Genomic DNA, 24312 nt, shown 5'->3' on the forward strand with positions numbered 1-24312 from the left:
CCCCTCTGACCATTTATCTTAAACTACTCATTCCAAGCTTTAAAACCTTCCTTGTTGTTATAAGCACAATGCTCCTTTCACCCTTCAGCTATATAACCTTTAAAGTGGATGCAAGGCTACCCTTGTACTTGTGAAAGCGAACCCGTAGGATCAAACACCCACATTTAGCGTTCAAACGCCATCACGCTCCATCCTCTCCTCACGCAGACGCTTAAAGACAGACACTTATGCTCTGTCTTTTAAGGGACTTGCTTTCAAGGTTAATACAGATGGAGAAGCTGCCAGCGGAAAATGTAAACCGAGTGACCCGAAGTGCCTTTGGATCACTTTGTGCTCTTGTAATAGCTCCGTGTTTGATCAATGTTGATGTCCGTGCTAAAAAGCTTCCATTATAACACCAGCGCCGATTTTCAAAACAGGAACCGTGCATTTTAGCGCGGCCTATCCCGTGACGCCGCCACCGTCGGCATGCTTCAGCGTTTCTCCTCGATCTGTTTTGCCCTCAGCACTGCTTGTCAGGGACGTGGAGGTACGCACAGGAGGGCCAAAGTGGCTATAAAGACTGGGGGAAGTGGCATATGTGAAGTAAGAGAAAGAGCTCGGCCTTTCTAAGTAAACAGACTACGCCGTGTCACATATTTGGCAGATGCAACCCTTCCATCAACTCCACCATAAATGGTAACACTCTTAAACTGCTTGGAGGGTATTCAAAAAAAAAAGCAGACTCCTTCTCCTTGCTAGTGCAACCCATCCTTCCAGAGAACAATGTGAGCACAGCTTTGTTTGTGTGTGTGTGCAGCTTTAAGATTGAAAGCACTAATGAGAAAAGTGGGTGGCTGTCTGGTCAATGTCACTGGAGCAGGGAGTTGGAGCCCTGCAGATCTACGCATCTCCCCCCCCCCAGTGAAAATACCGTGCTGAGGGACAAGTGTGTCGATGCGCTGTATCCGTCCACCCACTCAGGAGACCGGAGTTCAAAGAGCTGATCGTGGTGTATGCACGTCCCGGTGGGGTTTCTCTGCAACTGGTTCAGCCTGCCAAGGCTTATTAGCTGTCACAACAATCTTTACACCTGGAGAGCATTTCAAGCTCAGAGGTTACAGCCTAAAGGGTTTCATGTTCTGATGGCCAAACCGATGACGAATGTTTCCAGTTCAGAGACAAAACAAGGCTGCAGAGTTTTAATTTAAGAACTTCCTCAGGAGCAAGAAAAAGAGGAGAGAAAAGAAAAAAAGCAAAGTCAGGTTGAGACTGATGACATAAATGATGCTGGGTCCTGTTGAATAGCAAAGAATATGAGTTGGATGTCATTTTAATTAAAGATTGGTATAAGAGAAAAATCAAGGCAGAGAAACATTTAGTTTTTTTTCTTGAATGAGACCCAATTCATTTCTTAGAGCCAATTTAATTAAAACATATCAATTAATGTCTTTGGTGATTACTTATTCATTTTTGGACAGAAACCAAATGATTTCTTGGATGTCGACCAATTCCTTCCTTGATAAAACAGACAACAAAGAATTAATTGGATAAAATCCGATTTATTTTTTCGGGGAACAAAAAAAAAACAACTGATTACATAGATGACGTCTTTCTTGGATTATTGAAAACCCCTTTCAAATGTGTCATGAAACATAACATTGTATTAATGAAAAAAATATCCAATTATTCAGAATCAGATGGCAAAGTGAGGAACAGTCAATCCCGCATCACTGCGGGGCAACACATACTCACTTTTTAGGGACACTCGTTAAATTGCTTTTTAACACAAGTAGCGGATCAGCCAATCATGTGGCAGCTGCTCAATGCATTTAGGTATCTAAATGTGGTAAAGACAACTCGCTGAAGTTCAAGTTAAGAATCAGCATGGGAATGTGAGATGGCTGTTATGTGATGGAGAAAGGTGTATGGTATAGGCCCGACACCTTGTCAAAGTTATTCCATATCGTATTAAAGCAGTTCTGAGGGCCAACCCAGGACAGGTAATGTACAGTCAAGTTCAATAAATCAGAATATCATCGAAAAGTCAATTTGTTTAGTTTCTCAATTAACTAAAGTGAACACTTTATATAGATTAATTACTCAGACGGATGTTTTAAAGCCGTTATTTCTGTTAATAATTGTGATGTGCCGTACTGGTACCTCAGAATCAATTCACCGTGCTGTTCAACTCCAAGGCCTATGGGAGCAGGTCTCCAGGATATTCACTAATATTATTAATCTTTAAGCAATAATTCAATTAGGAGTTTTATGATTTAAAGGATTGCATTTAGTTCCTGGTTATAAATGACCCATCATGTCTTGCGATTTACAAACTAGTGCGCTATTGCCACCTCCTGGGCTGGAGTGTGTAATAGTGGACAAGTGAAATCTGCCATGGGGGTGTGGATCCCAGTGATTTTTCACAATAGGAAACAGACACCATTCAGAAGCTTTATTATGAACACAGAAAGCTGAGCATTGGCGTGTCCTTTGGCTGCCATAATTTCTAATTTATAATCCCATTAAGCAGCATGTAATCACTCTGAGCTGAGACATTTATTGTCCCTAACAAATAAATAGCGCCTCGACTCACTTTTCATGCGTACCACAGTCATATGCTGCACACTTGATCTCCACATAAATTATTCTTCAGGACGGTTGTGGTGTCCTCATAAATTCTCTTTAAGACGCATAGACAGAACTACACACAGGAAGCAGGTCAACCTGATCAATAAGAAGTCCAACTTAACTTAGCTGGAGAGGTGTTTCTTAAAGACACACTGTCCCTCCCAGGTATAAGTACCTGGGAGTGTACTTTAATAATAAGCTGGACTCGACTAGAAACAACGAGGCGGTCTACAAAAAGGGTCAAAGTCGACTCTTTGTCCTGAGGAGGCTGAGGTCCTTTAACATCTGTGGGACGATGCTGAGGGTGTTTTATGAGTCTGTTGTTGCCAGTACGATCTTCTTTGCTGTCACATGCTGGGGCAGTGGGCTGAGGGTCGCAGACAACAACAGACTGAACAAACTGATCAGGAAACTGATGTTGTGGGGGAGGAGCTGGACACTCTGACGACCGTGGCAGAGAGGAGGATGCTGTCCAGGCTTTAGTCCATCTTAGACAATGTCTCACACCCTCGCCACGACACACTGACCCAGCAGAGGAGCTCCTTCAGCAGAATACTCCTATTACCCAGATGCACCACAGAGCGCCACAGGAAATCATTCCTGCCTGTGGTCATCATTCTCTACAATGCCTCCCTCAGAGATTCAGACCCCTCCACCCCCTCTGTAATTCTGACTCAAAACTATTGACATGTATTTATTCTCTTGCACTGTTTTGCACATTGTCATATGACAATATTTTAGAGTATATATAGTATAGATATAGATAGATAGATAGATAGATAGATAGATAGATAGATAGATAGATAGATAGATAGATAGATAGATAGATAGATAGATAGATAGATAGATAGATAGATAGATAGATAGATAGATAGATAGATAGATAGATAGATAGATAGAAAAATTTGACCTTCACTCAGCTCATGATACTTGGAAGGAGAGGTTACAGAACAGATGGTAGCTATGATCGATCAGCTTTGCGTAAAAGAACAAATCAGATGCTGGCAGAATCCTTTCCTTCCCTTTGACAAACTCAATCATAGTGTGCTCGATTATAGTATGATGAGCTGTTGTATCTACAGTCAGGAACTTACAGGCAAGTCACTAAAGATTTCCCTGGACATTCCCTTTATGACATATAGAGTGGAAGTGATGATTCCTTTCTAGAACATCCTCCATTAACTTACTTTTAGGCAGTTTTTTTTCCACATGGTGTTGTCATAAGTCTGCAGAGACTCTAAGCACAGCGAAAATAAAACTCAACCCCTAAAAAAGTTGGCACCAGAGACAGTTGAAAGTGAACCCTAGTCTTCCTCCACAAGGAAAGAGTTCCACAGACCTTTTAAGCTCTTTTATCTCTGTGCCTATTGGATGTCGATCAGCCTGCAATTAGTGCAGCTTCTCTTTAAATATTTTAGCAACCTGTCTGGAACTGAAGGGATCAGCGTCAGCCACACAAAGTGCTGAATAGGGAGAAGTTTAAAGTGTATGGCCAGAGGTGTATTTCCTGTTCAACAAGAGAACTGTTCAAATTTGTACGTTACAAAGGCCACAGTACAGCATTATTATTTTTTTTTTTAAGTGTGTTAAAAAATAGCATTTTTCTGTGTTGTGGACTTCCATGTCACCTGGTGAAATATGGGCTAGGATGGCAGGAATAATTTCTAAGCAGCAAGAGGACATGTATGCTGCGTGAGTGCACTTTTAGGTAACAATAATAATGTTGGTCTTTAAAAGTATAGAAAGGTATTTTTTCCATTCTGAAAAATGACAAAAGTCCACTTTAGGACATCAAGATCTATTTCTCTCACTATGCTGAATTCCCCTATTGTTCTCCCATTTTGCAATATTTGTTGTTATTTCAACTTTTAACTTTATGTTCTATCTGTGTTCTTTTCTCTTCATAGTTGATGACATTGTGTTAACTGTGACACTATCCATGGGAGACAGATCATCTGCTATTACCATATAGCATAGAAAGGATTCCTGGATCAGCGTGTGCTTCTTTGCTTTTCTGTGTCTCTGCCACTGATCTCTATTTATTCACTGGATTGCTGATTTGCCCGAAAAACTGAAGTCACTGGCCGCCATCCTGCTACTCCCTACTCTCACAGAACCTCATAGGTTTTGGTGGAAACAACAAGCAGTTTTCTGGCTGTGTGAAAACGTTACACAGTGGATGTACTTACAGTATCAAGTACTATATACTGTATATAAGTATATATAAGTAAATAAGTATATATATATATATATATATATATATATATATATATATATATATATATATATATATATATATATAAAAATAACATGCAAAATATTTCAGCACATGGCTTTCTCAGTACTTGATAGTATTCGTACATAACATAAAAGTATATGGCATTTGACATTTTAAAAGTCTTAAGCCCCCCCTGGACATGAGAAAATCCTTGTTGTTCGATGCTGTAGTGCATGTATTCCCTAGTTACTGGAGGAAAATAGGGAGTACCAATATGGCGGCTGGTGGCTTCACAGCGACACGTATTATATACGGCCAATGTGCAATCCAGTGAATAAATAGAGATCAGTGGTCTCTGCTCTGTCTTCTCTAACCCTCAGTCGGTCGAGGCAGATGACCGTTCATACTGAGCCCGGTTCTGCTGGAGGATTTCCTCCCTGTTAAAGGGGAGATTTCCTCTCCACTGTCGCTTCATGTATGCTCAGTATGAGGCATTGCTGCAAAGCCATCAACAAAGCAGACAATTGTCCAAAGTGGCTCTACGCTCTTTCAGGAGGAGTGAATGACTCGATGCAATCTACTGGATTTCCTTAGATAAGAAACCCTTTGACCAATCTGTCTGGATGATATGATTGAATTTAACTTTGTAAAGTTCCTTGAGATGACATGTGTTGTGAATTTGTGCTGTATAACTCAAATTAAACTGAATTGAATAATAGTTTTCCAGATTGTTATGCAGGCTACCATATAGAGATACCGCAAAGAGTCTCACCTCCAAGTTGGTTGCCTGTGACGTGACATGCCGTTGGATCAACATCATCAGAAAAACATAATTGGTTTCTCTCAAAAATCACTGTTATGTATTAGTGATCGATCTCCATAAATATCAACAACAAGTGAAGGAAAAACATTAGGTGGCAAAAGAAGAGGAAAAGTTAGGTGGAATTGGTGGAAGAAAGGAGGAGGCACAAGCAGAAAAACGAAAAGCAGAAAAAGAAAAGAAAAATAAAAAAAAATAAAGCCAGAGGCCAAGTTAAAACAAAGCCAGGGAAAAAAAGGTTGGAGGAACACTCATGACTAGAAAGCTATAAAACCTGCTTTCTCTCTGAGTGTTTTTTCCATCTGGATGTGTTTAAAGGTACTGGGTCAAAGACCGAAAGTAACCCAGTAAAGGCTGGCCTTTCTCCAGGATCCTGCTACACACCAACACATGCAAACAATACAACAAACGCTTGTGTCACTCGCTTCACTCTTCTTATGTAATTTTACTCCAGATCCCACGTGCCAAAAGCATAACTCAACACAGGAGCCTCAAACACAATGTGGTCCTTGACACTGAAACCTGCACTTGGCAGACTTCTTCATGTTCTTTATAAAAAAAAATAATGAGGAGAACATCAAGTCCAAAGAGTAAAACAATTGTTTTGATGGAGGAAGGAAAAGTTTTATGGACTAAGACTTTAGATCTTATTTGACTCTTTCCTTGATAACCATGGCAGGGAGGCACTGGAAGAAAAACTAGTCTAGCTATATGTAACTTTCTGGAACTGATTAGCCAAACATTTTAATATCTACCACCGTTTTTACACATTGGGTAATGGTTCCTTGACAGGATCTTTCTCACAGCTTACAATTCCTTAAGCTTTACCAGTTCTACAACCAAAACTCTGATTATTGATGATAGCTTTACTTAAGTATTGCAAAAGTAACATTTTACGTTCCAAGATCAAACTGTATACTCAGGCTGCTAACTAAACACAGTGCTTGCTTATATATATATATATATATATATATATATATATATACATATATATATATATATATATATATATATATATATATATATATATATATATATATATCTATATTATATACATATGTATATATATATATATATATATATATATATATATATATATATACATATATATATATATATAAATGGTTCATAAACATCTAAGCTACTATAAACATGTAAGTGACAGACAAACTGCACCAAGCACAGTGTGAACCCCCCTTGTCATCATACTGCCTGGTCTCAGTTGGCACACCATGCTCCTGCTTGTTCTCACAAACTCGCGTCTTTCGATGGGTTGGCAATTATGAAAACAGACTTCCCTATGCATACATGTGGCACATTTTTGCAATCATATGCCTGGCATTCTAGGATGTTTATGTCTCTGCTTGTATTCCCAGGCCTGGTACGTCATAATTACAAATAGTCTCGCCTGATTTGAGGGCCAGCACGGTATTTGAGGCACTGGGGATGCCAATACGGCGGCACCCGTGAAAAGCACAGAAAGGTTTAAAATAATAATACAGTTTTGCTCAATATTTGTCATGATTTCGGTTTTTAATATTTTTTTTTGGACTTTTCTAGACTAATTTGTTTCATGCCCCTTCTTTTGTCCGCATAGTCCACTCCTCAGTCACCGGTCTCCAGTCAGTCAGCTCAGATCATCTCTACTTGCTGCCGCTAACTACAGTCAACTCTTCTCCCCTGTTCACATGCCTACTTATACCTGCCTCAGTCATCCACTGTCTGCCAGAATGTCTCGTCTTGCGTCATGCGCACTGCTGTCGTGTTACTACCAGTTCATGGGTGCTCTGCCAACAGGACTCTAGTTCTCTGGTCCACATTTAGCCCTCACTGATGTGTGTTTCCAGTGTCTGAGTGCTGCGTGAAGTCTGCCTTGTTCCCTATGACTTCCAGTTGCTTGCTCTGCCCGTCCTGGTCGTTCCTCAGCCCGCATCGTCTGTTCTGGTCTGGTCAGTTCCTGCTTTCATCTAGTTTGTCCTGTCACTGCCTGCCACCCCGGGTCAGTCTGGTTCTGCTTGCCTGCCTCAACTGCCACTCCTCATCTGTCCAGTCTGGCTTTGCCTGCCTGCTTTCTCTACCACTACCCATCTTTGCATACACTTTTTAAAACGTAACTATGTTGTGTGGCGGAATAACGGGTTTTCCTGTATTATTCACAACAATAAAGGCGTGTGTAAGTACAAGATTACCATTATATGATGAATGAAAAAAGAACATTTCCAGGGTTCTGTTTGACTTTCAGAATATGCAAAGGATTGCTACAATATTGATGAAAATTTCCTTATTGTTGAGAGTAATCTAACTGCAGTTTTGTTGATAGTCAGTCTAAAAAGGAGGGCCAGGTGAGTAAGACTCAGTCCTTAGGTACTTGACTGCATTTGTTCATACCTCACACATCTTTTTTGAGTTTCAGCCCATCTAATCACGCTGGGCACATGCACACATTATATTAGCATGTAACTACCTGAATCTAAACTGGATATTGCATTACACATCATCATAACCTCAGGTAATTGATCCAAAAGAAGGAAATGGAGGAGATTAAATAAAAATAAAGAGCAATGCATTTTCTTTCAGATGGCAAAACACCAGCTACAAATTCTCTTTGGTCTATACTCCCGCTCTCTCACATATGGCTGCCATTAGGCTTGTGTAAACAAGCAAGAATGGAAGGAGACACCAGGAACACCAGTTGGGCATATGGGAGCAATGTTGCTGGCACAAACACACAGAATGACACACCTGCCAAAACCCCAAACTAATACCTTCCAATAGTCTCTGATTATATTCTATCCCTCTGCCACTGTCAGTATTCCCTATGTTCTCTTTGTTCAACCATTCAAACAAACTCCTACTAGGGCACACGGAAAGAGAAACGTGCACTTACTTGCTCATGATACTCAATCCCCATGCTCAGAGTGTTAATCAGAATGGCAATCATGATTCCCCGGCCAAAGTATTTGCTATCCACAATCTTCCTGAAGGTGTCACACACCAGCCTCCAAAAGTGGACGACCTTGGCAGCTGTCTTGCCCAACCTCCGACTTTTCTTTCTGGGCTGCCGGCTGTCTCTCCTGTCCCTGTGGTGGAGGTCCTGGGTTAGCTCGTACACCCCGTCGCTGTCGGAGTCTCCTGGCATCTCGTTGCCCTCGGTGAAACCCTCTGACTCATTGGCCAGTGCCTTTGCGCAATCGGGGCAGGTCTCAGGGTCCATGGTCAGACCTGCTGCGTCCATGGTGACGAGCTCACGAGCTGACAGCTGGCAGGAGAGCTGAGCTGCAGCCAAATGAGAAATGACACAAAATCCCATTGCAGAGCATATTAGCATTACAATTGCTGTGGATAATATTTGTAGGCATTGTGTTAGAGGGAGCTTGTTGGAGATGAACACTAGGTACTAAGGCCTCACTTTCACACATGATGCTGTTGCCCATAGCTCCATAAAAAATGTATTAACTATTTTTCCATTTTTTCAGTTTATTTATATAACTGCTCTCATAAAAATCACCAACTACCTCCTCATGATAGCAGCTGATTCTGACTTACTTTCTATTCTCATTCTTCTGGACCTGAGTATGCCCTGTGATACAATTTATCATTGTCCTCCACAGATTATCTTCAATTGGCATCACTGACACCCCCCTCAACTGATTTCATCCTTACCTTTCTGGTCATACTTATTCAAATAAAGTTGGCTCATTCAACTAAAATTCATTCAACTAAATTTCTTCAGTTCCCATCCATCTCCTGTCACAACTGGCATGCCCCAAGGCTCTGTCCTTGGACCCCTACTTTTCATTTTTTATTTTCTTTCCCTTGGAAATATCTACCTGAAATTGTATTGCTACTCGAATGACTTATTCATTTAATAAGCAAATTTTATAATCCGTACATTACCCATTTAGACTCAGAATACAATTCAAAATTATTCTGTACACATTCAAGGCCATCCAGAACCTTACTCCCACTACCTCTCTGATCTCCTTCACATGGCTACTCCCTCCCGCAACCCTGCATTCTCCTCTTCCATCAACTTTACAGTTCCTCCTGCCCGCCTCAGCACCATGGGTAGCAGAGCTATCTTCTGCTCCCAAACTGGAAAGCTGAACCTCTAGATACCAGCAATACTGACACTTTTTCCCACTTCAAGTCTAAATTCAAAAGCATCTGTTCAAGAATACCTACTTGCTGTGGTTGCCTATTCCTTGAAACCTTTTAATGTGTGTTGTTTTTTAGCATGATTTATTGTTGATATATTGCTGAATTTGTGATGTGTCCTTGAGTACTCTGAAAGGCACTTTCAAATTAAATGTATAATAATACAATTTATAATAATAACAATAATAATAATAATAGTAATAATAATTATAAAAATAATATTTAGTGCTAATTCAAAACTCATCATATCAAGGTACTTTACAAAGTCAATTTCTAACTCTTATTATTATTCTGAGAGCAATAACAAGACACGATTATGTTTTGAAGCTCATATATTCACCCCAGTGCACCAAAATAGCTTATTCCAAAGTAAAACAAAACTGGCATATATTGTACACCTTCCACTTTATCCTTAAAAAAAACAAATTCTAACAAACAGTCAGCAATGGAGGTACTTAGTAACATAGCTAATCAAAAGTTTTCCACATACTGAAATGTATTCATAGTTTTCTTAGTGTGTACCTGTTGCAGTGCGTGTGTCCATCAGGCTCGATGGCCATCTCTCCAGATGCAGGGGTGGGATATTCAGGTTAAAACTCAGATTTGTTATAGTGCTGGCAGTAACACTCCCTCGTCTGGACTCTGCCAGGGCTCGAGCCTGGAGGGTAGGGTAGTTCTTGGGCCCTGGGGCAGCAAATGGTACAGAGTTCCTCTTCATGGCCCTGGATGTGGGAGTTGGAACCAGGAAGGGCACTGGAATTGTTCCCCGGTTGGTGGGAAACAAAGTGCAGTGAGAAGCCTCTGCTTTGAGCGCACTACAACCTGAAGATGAATCGGCTGCCCCTGAGGTGACGTTTCCCAAAACAGTGAGGTTAGAGTCAGAGGTTGCGGCTATCAAAGAAGACGCTGGTGCCAAGCCCAGTGGTACAAACCCTGCGGTTGCTTTCGGAGCCCCTGCCTCAACATCCCTCCCCTCCAGACACCTCATGCTTCCACCCTCCCGGATGCTGCCATTAACAAGATGGTAGTGATCGTGGTGGTGATGATGGTGCTGAACCATGTGATGAACTGACATAGACCCCTGCCTGGAAGATTTCCTCCTCCTTCGTCTCTGCCTCTGGCTCTGCTGGGTCTCTGCAGCTGGTGGTGAGGAGGCAATGTTAAGTCCTGCACGACGGGCCAAAAACCTGCAGGCATGAGCAACTTGCTTGGCCCCCTTTCGAATGATGTGGACCAGGTACTTTAGCAGCTCATCATAGCAGGAGCCTGGCTCAGACAGGGAGGCCAGAGTGCTGGCGTTGGACATGAAGCGCACTCGTTGCTCCTTCATCAGCTGGCTCTCCCTCTGCTTGGTCTCAGAGAACTGAGTTGCGATGACCACCAGGCACAGGTTAATCATGAAGAACGAGCCGATCTAAGGATGGAGAGGGGTAGACGACATTGTTATAAAAGCATTGTCTGCAGCTGTATCAGTCTCATGATCTGCTCAATCATCAGCACTTGTGGTACACAGTTATATTCTATAATTTACATACTCAAAGTTGTTTTTTGGCTGTTTCTTTTCTAAAGATGACACATATTGCAAACAATGTGTTTTTTTCTCATAGCTACTGGTTGGTTGGAGTCATTTGCTCAGTTTTGTTCAATGTTTTAGAATCAACAAGAACAGAAGCTACCAAAACTTTGCAGTACCTAGTTCTTGATACCACATAATACCTTATTTAACATCAATGTTAGCTTGAAGTCCTTTGTGGTGGTTGTGGATGAGGCAGTTTATTTTTTCAGACTGTTAGGCTGCCCACTGTTCTTGGCAAAATAAATAAATAAATAAATAATCCAGTTTTTCTAAATTCTTATTAGTTAGTTTTTTTTTTTTTTTTTTTTTTGCATTGACTATAGGCCTGAGCTCTACCAAAGTGTTTTAATGATATTGGTGTCAGAAGACTGAGATGGCCACTCCAGAAGCTTCACTGTTTGCTGCTGTAACAAATGACAGGTCTACTTTACTTTGTCTTTGGCATCATCTTCATGTTGGAACATCTATATATGTCCCATGTTCCACTTTTGAGCTAATGCGTACAAATGTCCTTCCAGTACATGTGTTAGGAGTGATCTTGCTATAAATTTTGACCAAAGCCCTTTTCATGAAACATTTCACAAAACCACAAAACTGAGCTCCCTCTGGATGTTCCTAAATCCCAAGGGAAAACAGCAATAAATAACAGTTTGGTGGGTTTTCACGGGTGAAGCTTGCAGTGCAGGGCAACAGGAGGTGTCATGTAGCACTCAGGTCAGCACCATGCAAAGAATCTGCACCATATGGACTTTCTCAAAACATTAATGATGAAAGAATAACCAGTATAGCTACTCAATCAACGGCCAAGCAAAAACAATTTCTCCTCTTGTTGGACATTATTCTGACTTGTTTTTGTTCATGTTTCCTGAGACTGGCTGGTCCCACAAACCATACTTCAGCACATCACTTCTTTGACCTGTGAAGCCACCTTGCCCGTATACAAGACAGCTGACACAGGGCTGTGGACTTCAAGGTTTGGGGCATAACAAAGGTGGGCTGACTTCCACCCCACTTGTTGTGGCGGTCCTTTGACAAAACACATTATGACAACCAATAGATGCCTTAATTCTGTCTTCAGGTGTTTTATGATTCAAGAGATTCAAGTCTGTTGTTCCCTTGTGAATAAAATGTCCCCAAAAGCTCAGTTACCCACTTTTTAAAGTAGGAATGAAGTTTGTATCGTCAAAGGTGTTTTTGGCTCTTCTCCGAGTGTAGCTTCGACGGCTGGGCCGATGCAGTTCAGTTGTGTTCAAATAATGTTTTGAGGCGAGTCTCTGTGCTGCTTCACGTACTGTAAGCAGACCCCTGGGGCGCTGGTATAATGATCATTTTATTCTCGACCATTGAGCCCATATTTTCTTCAAGTGCCTCCTTAGTATGCATGTTTCAACAGCCACACCACTTGTTTCAGAAAGTCCTACATGTTAGCGGAAGTTATTTAAGTTCTTTTCTTTGAATTCCAAACTACTTTTTTAAGCAGATGTGGTAAAAAAAAATATGCTAGTTTATGTTGGTGTTGCCTAGTTTCAACAACCTTTACTAGACTTTGAACATAGCTTACCTTCTCTTGTAGATCCTTTAATTTAGATCCTTCATTCTTTTGTTTTTCCTCATGTTTCATATTCCAGTAACATCAGTGCAGAAGTAGATGAAACATATAGGGATCTATCAGGAGCCCAGAAACTTATGCACTTTTAAATATAGTCACTAATTATGAGCAAAGACATCCTGGGTGAGGACCTTTAGTGGCCAAGATCATCAGATCAAAACTTTCTGGTTACATATAAATTTGATTAGGGTCAAATTTTGTTTTTTTCTGCTGATTTAAAAAACACAACTGTTTCACAATAATTTATTTCACCTAACGAGCAATGAAAGAAACGTTTTTATTATTCATATTCTCTGAAGAAATGTCATGAAATAGTCAATATTTCAGGTTTTGTAAACTTAGAAGCACAACTGTTGGGGTCAAGAAGAAGAAGAAGCACTTACAATGATTAGCAGGATGAAGTAGATGAAGTTGTAGAAGGAGTGGGCATCCATCACAAAGTACATGATGTCTACCCAGCCCTCCAGAGTGATGACCTAAAAAAAGGAACACAGGCAGTGAAGGCACAAGATGGCGGAGAATCTGGTCAAACAACCACAAAACACCTAAACAGAAGGTTTAAAAAAATAATACATTTCCATGATTTAAAATTTTTTGAAATACCAACCTTCGTATGTTCGAAGGATTATCTCAAAATTGCCTTTTGTGTCTAAGAGCCTGACTTTTGCTACAATCTCCAACTTGGCTTCTGTCGTCTAACATAACCTGCTGGTATCAGACTGATATGGATTAACAGTGGTGCAAAATATAATGCAAGTATAGCAAACAAGTGAAGAGCTTTCCCTTTTGTGTGGCAATGCCCCCCTAATTATGTCAGTCCCTGATGCACCAACCACTGAGCCAATTAGGCTTTTGATTACAGGATTGCTCATCAGCAACACCAACTTTCCCTCTGCAGAAAATTTCATAATCAAACTCCTTCTGAAGTCCAGTATTTCAGTTCTAACTACCAGGTACCGCACCTGAAAGATGGCTATCCACGCATAGCAGATGTTGTCAAAGTTGATAGCCCCCTTAAAGGGGTTGATGAGGCCAGCGGAGCAGTTGGTGTAGTACTGGTTCCAGTTGACACAGGTGGTGTTGTCTGTGCTGTTGTAGGAGTCAATGTCCAGACTGCACTGCTGGCCCACCTCGTCGTACAGCTTGGGAACCGAGCCGCAGTCCCTCATGCCGTTGTCTCCGGGCATGGAGCAGATGAACGGGTTCTCATCATCGTTCTCTGTGTGGTAGTATTTTCCCAGCTCCACGGAAAGAGGGCTGTGTGAGGAAGAAAGAAAAAAAAGTGGCACAAGTTTCTAACAAGTACAAATTGATATAAAAGGTAAAAGTGGAACGCATTCGATCGTTGTTTCTCCGTCATGTTGTTTTCTGTGCCCTGAGATGACTCTCAAACTAAAAAAATGCTAATTTGTATCTGTTTTAGGGCATCAAGATAAGAAGTCACATTGCCATTGTCTATCAAAGGGAAAGGACCCATTCCCCTCTGACATCTGACTGAGAACCTGCGTTAACGTGGAGAAGTGTAAAACCGCTTGTTGTGCTGAAACCTTTAAGTTGCATTAATTAGCGCCATGTGAGTTAAAGATGAAAATAAAAACAAAATCAGGAAAGGTTGCTATTCAGGCTTGTTAATTTGATGTTTGCATTTGTGTTTTCTAAGGGCAGAGAAGCAATATTTGAAAAATGGCCAGATTTTGCAGAAGGAGATTTTGCAAGGAATCTTCTCGTTCAAGTACAGGCTGTCATCAAATAGCTATCCATAATTAATGTTGTTGGTCTTTTTGTCTAATGAAATAGCCATAAGCTTTTATTTTGATGCACCATGATAAGTGCTGTCTGAATAGGGCAGTCAGTGAGTAGGGAAGAGGGTAGGAAAACAAGCCTGTAAGCTTCCTCTCGCGGGTAATTTAGGATAGGAACCTCTGGTAAATAAGACACTAAGTCTCAAGGGACTAAACTGTATAAATGAAGGATAAAAAAACAACCTGATGTCCCTTACCGGCGCTAAGGAGCTATAAGCGATCCCACAATCCTTTGCGAGACATGACGTATAAGCACTGCTCACCTCGCAGAAATTAACGAAAATGTCCAGACAGAACAGTGCGCGCACTTTGTAGTTCTTTTTTGGAAGGCTGGAGGCCCAGATTTGACTCGCATCATCCATGTGGTGAGATATAAGTTTAAGGTTATCTAAAATCGGCACAAAAGTCCCAAGCATCTTCCCTCTACATGAGTTCTTATTGATGACCCATTGAAAGCTCACAGAACAGGAGGTAGGAGTTATAATTAGAGCATTTTGGATGCAGCCCATGAGTTTTTGTCTGAAACTCTTAATCTGAAAAAAGAAGGGAATTAGTTGTCCAGTAGGGTTATGCGTCAACCTTTAACACCCATCCAGCTACTTTTGGATGTACAAATAAATGCGATGGAGGTCACATTCTTTGTTTCATCTTAACAAAATAATTATACTATTCTTAATGTCAACAGACTAGCTTTCCAGCAGGTACTAATAACTTTTTACAGCATCCCTTCAAATATACTCTATTATATTTACGGCTTGCGGCTCCATCAGTAATGTGTGCGATGTCAGTGATCCGTATAAACTAAGTGGCTTAAACACTCGGTTGCATTAGCGATGAAGAAGTCTCCACCATTTTATACAATTGATCTGCTAGCTTTTTGAATTTTCTGTCAACCAAAGCAGTAACAGGTTGGATAAATTGTCACCACCATAAGAACACAGTGACAGGCCAACTGTTAGTGCCCGATAACTTCGTATCTGGTCAACTAAATCCCCTAAAAATTGTTTGTAGATCAAGAATACTTCTGAAAAGGAATTCTTTAAGACATTTAGGAAACATTTAATCCATTTGTGAAAACAAAAACAAGAAGCGCATTTAAAGCTAGTCAATAATTTTCATTAGTATGATACTAATTTGATGTAATTTGTATCATTATTAACAAAAACTAAAGGAAGGGACTCTTTAGGGCAACACCAATCAGGAGCTCCATCGAGCATCTCTGTACAGCTATCCAGCATTCATTAGCACCTCTAATCGACATTCAATGCATCCTGCTAAGATCACTGGACTCAAGACTTGGATAATTTAAGCAAAAACATCAACACTTCAGAACAGAACAGGCTTTAAACGGAAAATCAGCCACTGATCAGATACTGCTGTTATGGGCTGCTTGATAGAAAACAGTAGGGCATTTTTTTTCTTTTAATGTACAACCAAAATGGGATCTTAAGTTTCTGATAAATACTCTTAATGTGTATAAGCTAGAAATATAAATTCCTAGTCCCAAACACACTGAGAATACCCTGCACATTTGTGATTATTATTATTTTTGTTTAAAAATGTAGCTCTCTATTTGCAATAAACTGTACCATGCAGGATGTACACCTCCAAGCTGCAAATGTCTTAACTGCGTTTTTCTTTAACTGGTCAGCATATCTGAAAATGCCAAGAAAAAAACATATTAGTTTTAGATTATGTTTTAGTCATTGAGCCAAGTAGCTACAGAGAACCTTATGTCTCAGGAGAGGATTTGGATCCAAACACATATTTGCCTGCCATAGCACCTATTGGCATATCTGTTACAGAGTACTCTTCCATCTGGAAGAGAGGAAATGTGCCTGGCGTTTGCGTTATATCTGGCACATCTGTCAGCCTATCTTCAGCTGGCACCTTTTATTAATTGCAAAGTGCAGTCACACTCGTTGGTGGACCAGACCAATCTGTTTTCACTTCAGGACCACTTCTCACTCTTGTTTCTTAAGAGCTGTTTCACACGTTGGGATGATCTGCCAGAGTACTTATACGCCTGATGAGCTCGGTGAGGCACACCGTCCATTCATCACAGCTTGGCATGTGGGAAGGGTTGTAGCTCTTAAAAGGCGATCTCAAATGTTCCTAATCAGTGTGAAATAAAGAGGCCATAAATGTGCCTGACAGCTGTTACTAAAGCTTTGAAATATGTTGGAACGATATGAAGTGAAGAGCGAAAGCTGCCTTTTAAACAGATACGCTAGCAGAGTCAAGCTTAAACAGTCGGCCATTTGTAATGCAAACCTTCCAGGCACTTTTAGGTAGCCACAAAAACTGACGACGGTGACAAAAATGATGTCTGCTCACCAATGGCATAATGCATGAACTTAAATTACAGATGGGAGGTGTCATAAGTCCTATAGAGAGTAATGACCCCTAGATGACTCAGGCAACATGAATAAGTTATGGGTACCAATGTTCTGCATACAGGAGCATAGACGATGCGGGGCCTTTTTTATTATTCCAGAACCTGTCTCGTTCCTCCATTCATCACTGCGATGAGGCATTGGAGTCACTAACCTCATTGACTGTGGTGCATGATGAAGAAGTTACTTTGACATCCTGCAGACTTAATTTCAACTTGTGATTTCAATGCCGCTCTCGGTAAAGCAATAGCACCTCGGCAAAAGTTGGCCCCTTCAACGTTTTCACATTATGCAACAAAGTTCCAGTTATATTACTTTCAGGGGCAAAGCTGAAATACTGAACAAAGTACTTTGGTCAAATAACATTTGAACTTTCTGGCATGATGTGACAGAAAATTTCTACCGCACCATGAACAAAGTATTTCAATGGTAAAACATGGTGGTGGCAGCATTATACTGTGGGGAGGGGGGCTTTTTATCAGCAGGGACAGGAAAGTCTCTAATGGCTGATAATGTTTACACGGATTTTCGGTGTTGTCCCCGACAGTTTTAAAAGCTTCACAGTGGCGGCTGATGTTTCGACGGTACATAAAATAAAGCCTGACTTATTAATATCCCTGGAAGACTCAGAGATAGAATTGTTTGTCTTCAACCATAATTCTCATTGGAAATTAGACCGGCAAGTCACAAAATATTAGAAAATAATGTAAAGGAGTTTCAATGTTGATTATGTTTTTTATCTAGTGGAAGGTCAACTTTTTTGCCATAACCTTTTTCAATAATCAATAGAAAAATCTTAATGGACATTACAGTAATCGGGCCCTTTTTATAACTACCAACCAGACTTTTGCATGTTTCCACTTGTAGGTTGGGGATTGTGCTTTGGTCCTGAGCTCTGAGGCTGAGAAAGTCTCCTTGCCATCACCCTGCACAGATTCTCCATCAGATTCCAGTTGGGAGTCCAGGGAGCTTTTTTAAATGCAGGAAAGTGGCTCATATAAATAATTCCAATACCAGATGTGCAATCAGTGCTGCTGTCAAATATTGAAGCAGGGTTTTAACATTGCCAACCCTCTGTATTATCCTTAGATAAATAATTTATCATATTTGGAAAGGAATAGCTATTAGCTTATTTTTGCCAACCTGAGAATCAACATGTTGACAGGTGATCGTGGAAAAACCTGAAGAACAGGTTTAAAGAGAAAGAAAAGAAACATACTCATGTAAAGTTCTAGAGCTCCACAGCTGGGGGAAGTATTAAGTCAGTGAAAGTTTGTTTTCAGTTTTTTTCCTATTGAATACAAAGTGTTTCAAGCACTGCCAAACTAAAAAGTAGTTTTTTTGTCATCCTTAAATGAGTGGAATGTACAAAGTGTTGCACACATGGGAACAAAGACACAAATTAGGACTCACAAGGAGAAGTTGTCTTTGACGAAACAGCGGTTTCGGAGCAGGCCGGCCCACAGCTGGACGCCAACAATCCCAAAGATGAAGAAGACAAAGAAGCAGAGCAACAGCACATTACCCAGCATGGGCAGCGTGTCCAGCAGCAGGGTCACCAGGATGCGCATACCTGAGAGATGAGACAAGGACAGGGTCAGATACGCGCTCAGAACATGGCATAAAGTACAGAAGTCCCTCCACATTCACTGTTTGAGATACTAAGTTTTAGATAAGTACATCAAATCTGACTGGTGGATCAATCAGAAGTTTGAGAGAGATGGCAAATAATGGGGGCAATCATAGTATTTCCTGAAATGGCAAATCAACCTGAGCAGTCATTATTGTAATAAACAAAATTATGTAGATTGACTAACAAAAAGGCAATATGACAACCCTATAATGTGACAAGACAATACTTATTTTGCTGACCTTTGAGGGCTTACATTGTAAATATATCACTGTATTTTACATAAGATAAGAAAAAAACAACAACACCACACTTAAAAATGGCATTTTGTGGAGCCTTGACTGCTACTGCTGTCGAGAAGTCTGTGTGGATCTTGAGAGCCAGAGCCTTGAAGAAGTCTCCAAATAACCTAAAGTGTGATTGTGGGACCTACAAGATGATCTGATCGTAACCTTGTCGACAAGAGGAATTATCGCGGTATTTGTGCGTTCACAAACACATGAGAGTCCATCTTGTACTGCTCCAACTTTAATCGTTTGTGTCTGAACCTAAAAACAGTTTGGGCCAATCACGTTGCAGTATTGTCATTTAAAGTGGGACATACCACTGTAACGAAAACAAGTCCTGCTTGAACCCACATCCGAACCAACATAAACGTGGCAGCTGCTGCTGTCACATCTGTTTTGTAAGAATCCATGATTTCATTTTTGAAAGAAGAACAGCAAGTGCTTTGACTTGCTTACCTCCTTGTGGTTTCTCATGATGCCTGCTGCTTACATTTTAATTTAATACTATCATTGGCCAAAACCAACCTTTGGTGGGCGGGCACTAGGTGTCACTTCACCCAATCAGCTCAGAGAGTTCTGCTGAATGCCCCTCCTTTTTCCAATCAGATTTAATGGGAGCAGTCCCCGATTGATAATGTGCAGGACAGAAAGTGCTACACATGATCAAGCTGGTTACCAGGTTAATCTGAAGGTGCATGTTTGTACAATCAGAAAGAGACTTTACAAGTTCAAATTTATAAGACTTGATCTGTTTAAGAGCAACACAAGAGCTGGACTTAAGTTTATACCAGAGAACGTAGACAAAGGCTTGGTCAGGTGTTTAATAATTAATTGAACAGATGAACTTGACACCTTGGGGGATCTGTCAATTGTGACAAAGGATTTCTCTTTTTTCCTATGATGGTAAGCAAGGATAGAGCATGTTTAAGGTTTTTCCTTGAAATAGCTCGATAGGAGGGCCATGACCTGATCATCAAGGGTTTCCTTAATCATTATTTGGACTTTAAATAAAGTAATATAAATGTTTTTAGTCTGTCTTTAAACTTCCTCAGCAAATAGAAAAATTAAAGGTAATCATAACTGTCAGACAGTTGGTAGGAAATAACCTGGTATGTGTCTTTATAGTTTAAGCAAATGTGTGGTTGCCCATCTGTGCCCTGACTGAGTTATGGCACTCATGCAGTCAAACAGTGATCCGGTTGGATATTCTATCTCTATTCTATCTTTATTCTATTTATTCTATCTTTCTACATTGCCAATGAAATGCAAGGCAACAATAAGTAAGTGTTGAATGGTAGATGGTTTGTGTCAGTGTAATGCTGAGTGAGGTTCTGAGGTTACTACTATAAATCTGTTATCTTTAAGGTGCAGATCTAACCCTATCTTGGCGACAGCTGTCCCTGCATGAGCACTAATTTGGAGAAAACACCATGCTTTGGTGGATCTGTATGAATCTGCTTTTTCACTACTTGTACATGATATCCTGAATCCATCTGCTCTGGACAGTGTTCCTTCAAGTTTCTGACAACGCGCACTCACACTTCCCATCCACCTACGCCGTCCCTCTGCTGCCTCTGCCTGTGTCCCTGTGCCACTCCGATACTGCTATCTCTATCCATCTTGCCAAAACTTATCCAATTTTCTCTTTTCATCCTATTGCTTAATCTTTTCTCACCTCTCTCTCTCTCTCTCTCTCTCTCTCTCTCTTCTCTGTCACTGTCTGCCCTTCTCTCCTGTCTCCCACTTCAGTGGCCTTGTCAGTCAGGCATCAATAATGAGGATCATTTTTCTGATCTGGGGTTTTCTGGGTAATTGGAGAGGCTAGGTCATTCCCAATAGAGCTTGTCTCTTGGGCTGCCAGCAGCCACAAGAAGGAGGGTGAGTTGAAGCATAGGAGGAGGAGAAAAAGCAAGAAGGAGGATCAGAGTCTACTGATGCTCTCCCAGTTGACCACTGGGAAAACCCTGCTAAAAAAAAACATGTAAACGTGTTTGAAAAAAGATATGTTGCTTTAATAATAGGCTGATGTTTCCAATAAACAGACATTTTCAAAACCAGATCTTTATTCAACACCACACTGTATGAGACTCTGGAGTTTCTGTATCATTTTACTTTAAATGCATGGACAACCCGCATGGGAAAACTTTAGGATAAACAACGAGGAGTTTGCAGACTTTACTCAGATCTGGAGAAGGAAACAATGAGGCACTGAGAACAGAGAGAAATAGTAGATGAAGGTAGGAGTGGAGCACAAAACAAGGTGCCGCTGAAGGACAGGAGAACAAGCGTCAGCGTGAAGCGTCTGCAGCAGAACATCAAATGTTTGGATTGCAGCTTTCACGCCTTTTTTTTTTTTTGTCTCTCAAAGGAAAAGATCCGAGATCCGTCAATGTCAACTGGATGGAGGTTGGACAGCAATGGAATAAAAACACAGTAACTTTTGAATGACATTGGAGAGGTTTGAAAAAAAAAATAACTGTTTTTGACTTCTTTCCACTTGTGTCAGACAGTGGCACATTATTTAGCACCTGCTACACTCACTGAACAGAGTACGCAATAACACAACCTTAGGACAGAATTGAGGAAAATATCCGTTCGAATTCTCTCAGCCTGCGGGGGAAACCTTTGCAAAGGCTGAGAGGGAAACAAGCCGATGTGATTCAACATTAGCAAGTTGAAAATGAAAGTATGAGTCAGTAGTTGCTGTCCTTAAGTTAGACACAGGTTTGACATAACTAGAAGCACAAATTGTGAGAAAATGACTTGGCCAGCCTACCCAAATCTGAAAAGTTCTACTTTTTTTTTCCATGTCTAAGCTCTACAAGCTCAAGGTGAAAAAAAAAAATAGGAGAGGAAGACTCAAAGACTCAATATATCTATTTTCAGTATCAGTAAAGTGTTTAATGACCTGAGTAAAAGGGTTACATTTTTCTGTGGCATGCCTGTTCATTCAAGTTGAGAGAGCAGGAATTCAAGCAGATACCAGGAAGGCTTAACAGAGTACAGCAAAGGTGCTCTCTTTTATCCTCGTAGGCTTTCGGTTTCTTTCTGTCATGGAACATGCTGGATTGAAAGATTTTGGCAGCTTTAAGGAAATCTCATAGTTAAGGTAACATTCAGTGAAGGGGACACATATGAAAACTATTGTTTTACTAATGCTAGCCTTGACTACCTCACTAATTGCTAATATACAATGCTAACCTGTCATTATTTTGACTTTGCATTAAATATTAGTAAAACCTTGTTTTCCAGGAACTGCTCTCTCGCCACCTTTCATTCAAAACTAAATTAATAACAATCCATGTCGTATAAATTTTTTATACAATCTAAATATTTTTAAAGAGTGATCAGATAAAATCAGAGCAGGTCAAAGATTGTGGAAAAAAAATAAATCAAAGATCTAAGACCATTTTTTTCTTTAGTTCATGCTTGGAACACATCCGCTGTGAACTAGTCTGACTAACTCTCAGAGAGGTGAGGAGGCCAGTGCACTCCGGCGGGCCTAACTCAGGGCTTACAATGAGAAGTCCTGCCTTCTGTCTCCTCCTAGTAAGAGGCCTCCTAATGCAGGATGCTGATCTAGGAAGATGCTGCTAAGCCCTGTCAGAGTTCAAGACAGAAGCCGGGATTAACAGCCACACACGGGATGGCTTTATGAGAGAGGAATCCGCACCACATGAATGTAGTACTTTGTTGATCGACATCAAACAGTCGTATCCACATGACGTGCAATGAGTATGACATGTAGGAATGTGACAAACTGAACATGTGGTAGGTTACTTTTTTAAGTGAAAATAATGACTTTTTGCCTTAAAAAGATCTCCTTATAACTAGAATAAGCCTAATGTTGTTGTTTTTTTGTCTAATTATGAATGTGGACTTTCTTCCCTATTAACCCCCTGCAGCTGTTCATTAGTGAGTCATAATTTTCCTCTCAAACATGTTCATATATTTTGTTGGCAATGGCTTTGATTTTAAACATTTTTTGCAATGTAATGGTGGTGAATCCTAATGGTGATGATCTATATATGCAAAAAAAATGATAAAACTATAGTAAAGCCTTCATGCCATGTTCTAAATACTAAGCTAAGGTAGATAGATGTCAGTATGTGGAAGTAACAAATAAGTTGAGAAGTGGCTGAGTAGTCTACTACTGATGTTTGAGAAGTATATTTGCTCAATTAAATATTTATATCATGCACTTTATCTAAGTTAGAACAACAATTAAAGCAGTGTCTATATACTCAATGCTTGTGACTTGTGTTTAAAGTCACAAGCATTGATTCAGCTATCAAACGTATGGCAGGATGAAAATGGTTGCCATGGAGCATAAGAGCTTGGACTATTTGTGCTGCCAGAATTAGTTTTTACGACTGACTGCTATTTATGTGAGGTTGCTATAACTGAAGACATCCAGCCGTTTAGCATTTGGATGAGAGCTCCACGTGCCAATTATTTTTCCATTCTTGTTTCTTCGACACAACAAGAACTGGTGTTTGTCTGGCAGATGAGAGAATCAGTCGCCTGCACCTATCCCGACCTGGATAGCGAGCTCATTCCAAGTGATTGACATTTCACATTCAATAACAATCATCTCCTCCTCTGCCTGCACGGCCTCTTCAACCCCGCCGTGGGCGGCCACTCCATTCCAACATGGCTGGCAGGCGAACTGCTGCGTGTGATCTGGGAGCCATCTGTTAGCGGGCGGATTAGGTCTGTTTCCTCTACTCTCCTGTCCAGGTCCGAGTCCGACACGGCCTGCTTTGTAATCTTTGTCCTATGAATTAATGGGCTTTCTCAGCCGCGAGCCGGCACGCACCTGCGCCCTCTTCGTATGTTTGCAGAGTACATATAGTGATGTTCTCTTAGTCAGTAGCTCCACACGGAGGTGACTACATTTCTTACATAAAGAAATAGTCCTCAGATTAAAAAACATTCTTGGAAGACAGGAATGCTAGGTAAGGGAGAGTTGGATTGGCTGCTTTGAAATTCCTCTGTAAAACATTAGATATTTGATAAGTTAGTCAAGTGTTGCATCTTTTTCACCATCACTTTGTGGTGAAGGAAAATTAACCTTGAGTGCCACACACAGCCGTACCTATGTGAAAACCATGAGAACATGGGAATCTTACACAATAAGCTTGAGGGACAGATCCCACATTTGTTTCATTCTTTGAAAAACGATTGTCATAGTAAAATGTTGCCC

General features: G+C 40.6%; 1 protein-coding gene across 12 annotated transcripts in view; it reads right to left on the reverse strand.

Moving 5' to 3' along the window:
- cacna1g (calcium channel, voltage-dependent, T type, alpha 1G subunit) overlaps nt 1–24312 on the reverse strand; it is a 333543-nt gene that overhangs the window by 128071 nt on the left and 181160 nt on the right. For all 12 annotated transcript variants that reach the window (XM_036142517.1, XM_036142513.1, XM_036142509.1 and 9 more), the window contains exons 6-10: nt 18603–18762; nt 13954–14248; nt 13375–13467; nt 10329–11220; nt 8536–8924 (exon numbers count right to left, since the gene is read on the reverse strand). In XM_036142517.1, coding sequence (XP_035998410.1) covers nt 8536–8924; nt 10329–11220; nt 13375–13467; nt 13954–14248; nt 18603–18762 — 1829 coding nt within the window. The remainder of the gene's footprint in view (nt 1–8535; nt 8925–10328; nt 11221–13374; nt 13468–13953; nt 14249–18602; nt 18763–24312) is intronic.

This window comes from Fundulus heteroclitus, chromosome 10, assembly GCF_011125445.2.
Source record: "Fundulus heteroclitus isolate FHET01 chromosome 10, MU-UCD_Fhet_4.1, whole genome shotgun sequence".
NCBI classification, from domain to species: Eukaryota; Metazoa; Chordata; class Actinopteri; order Cyprinodontiformes; family Fundulidae; genus Fundulus; species Fundulus heteroclitus.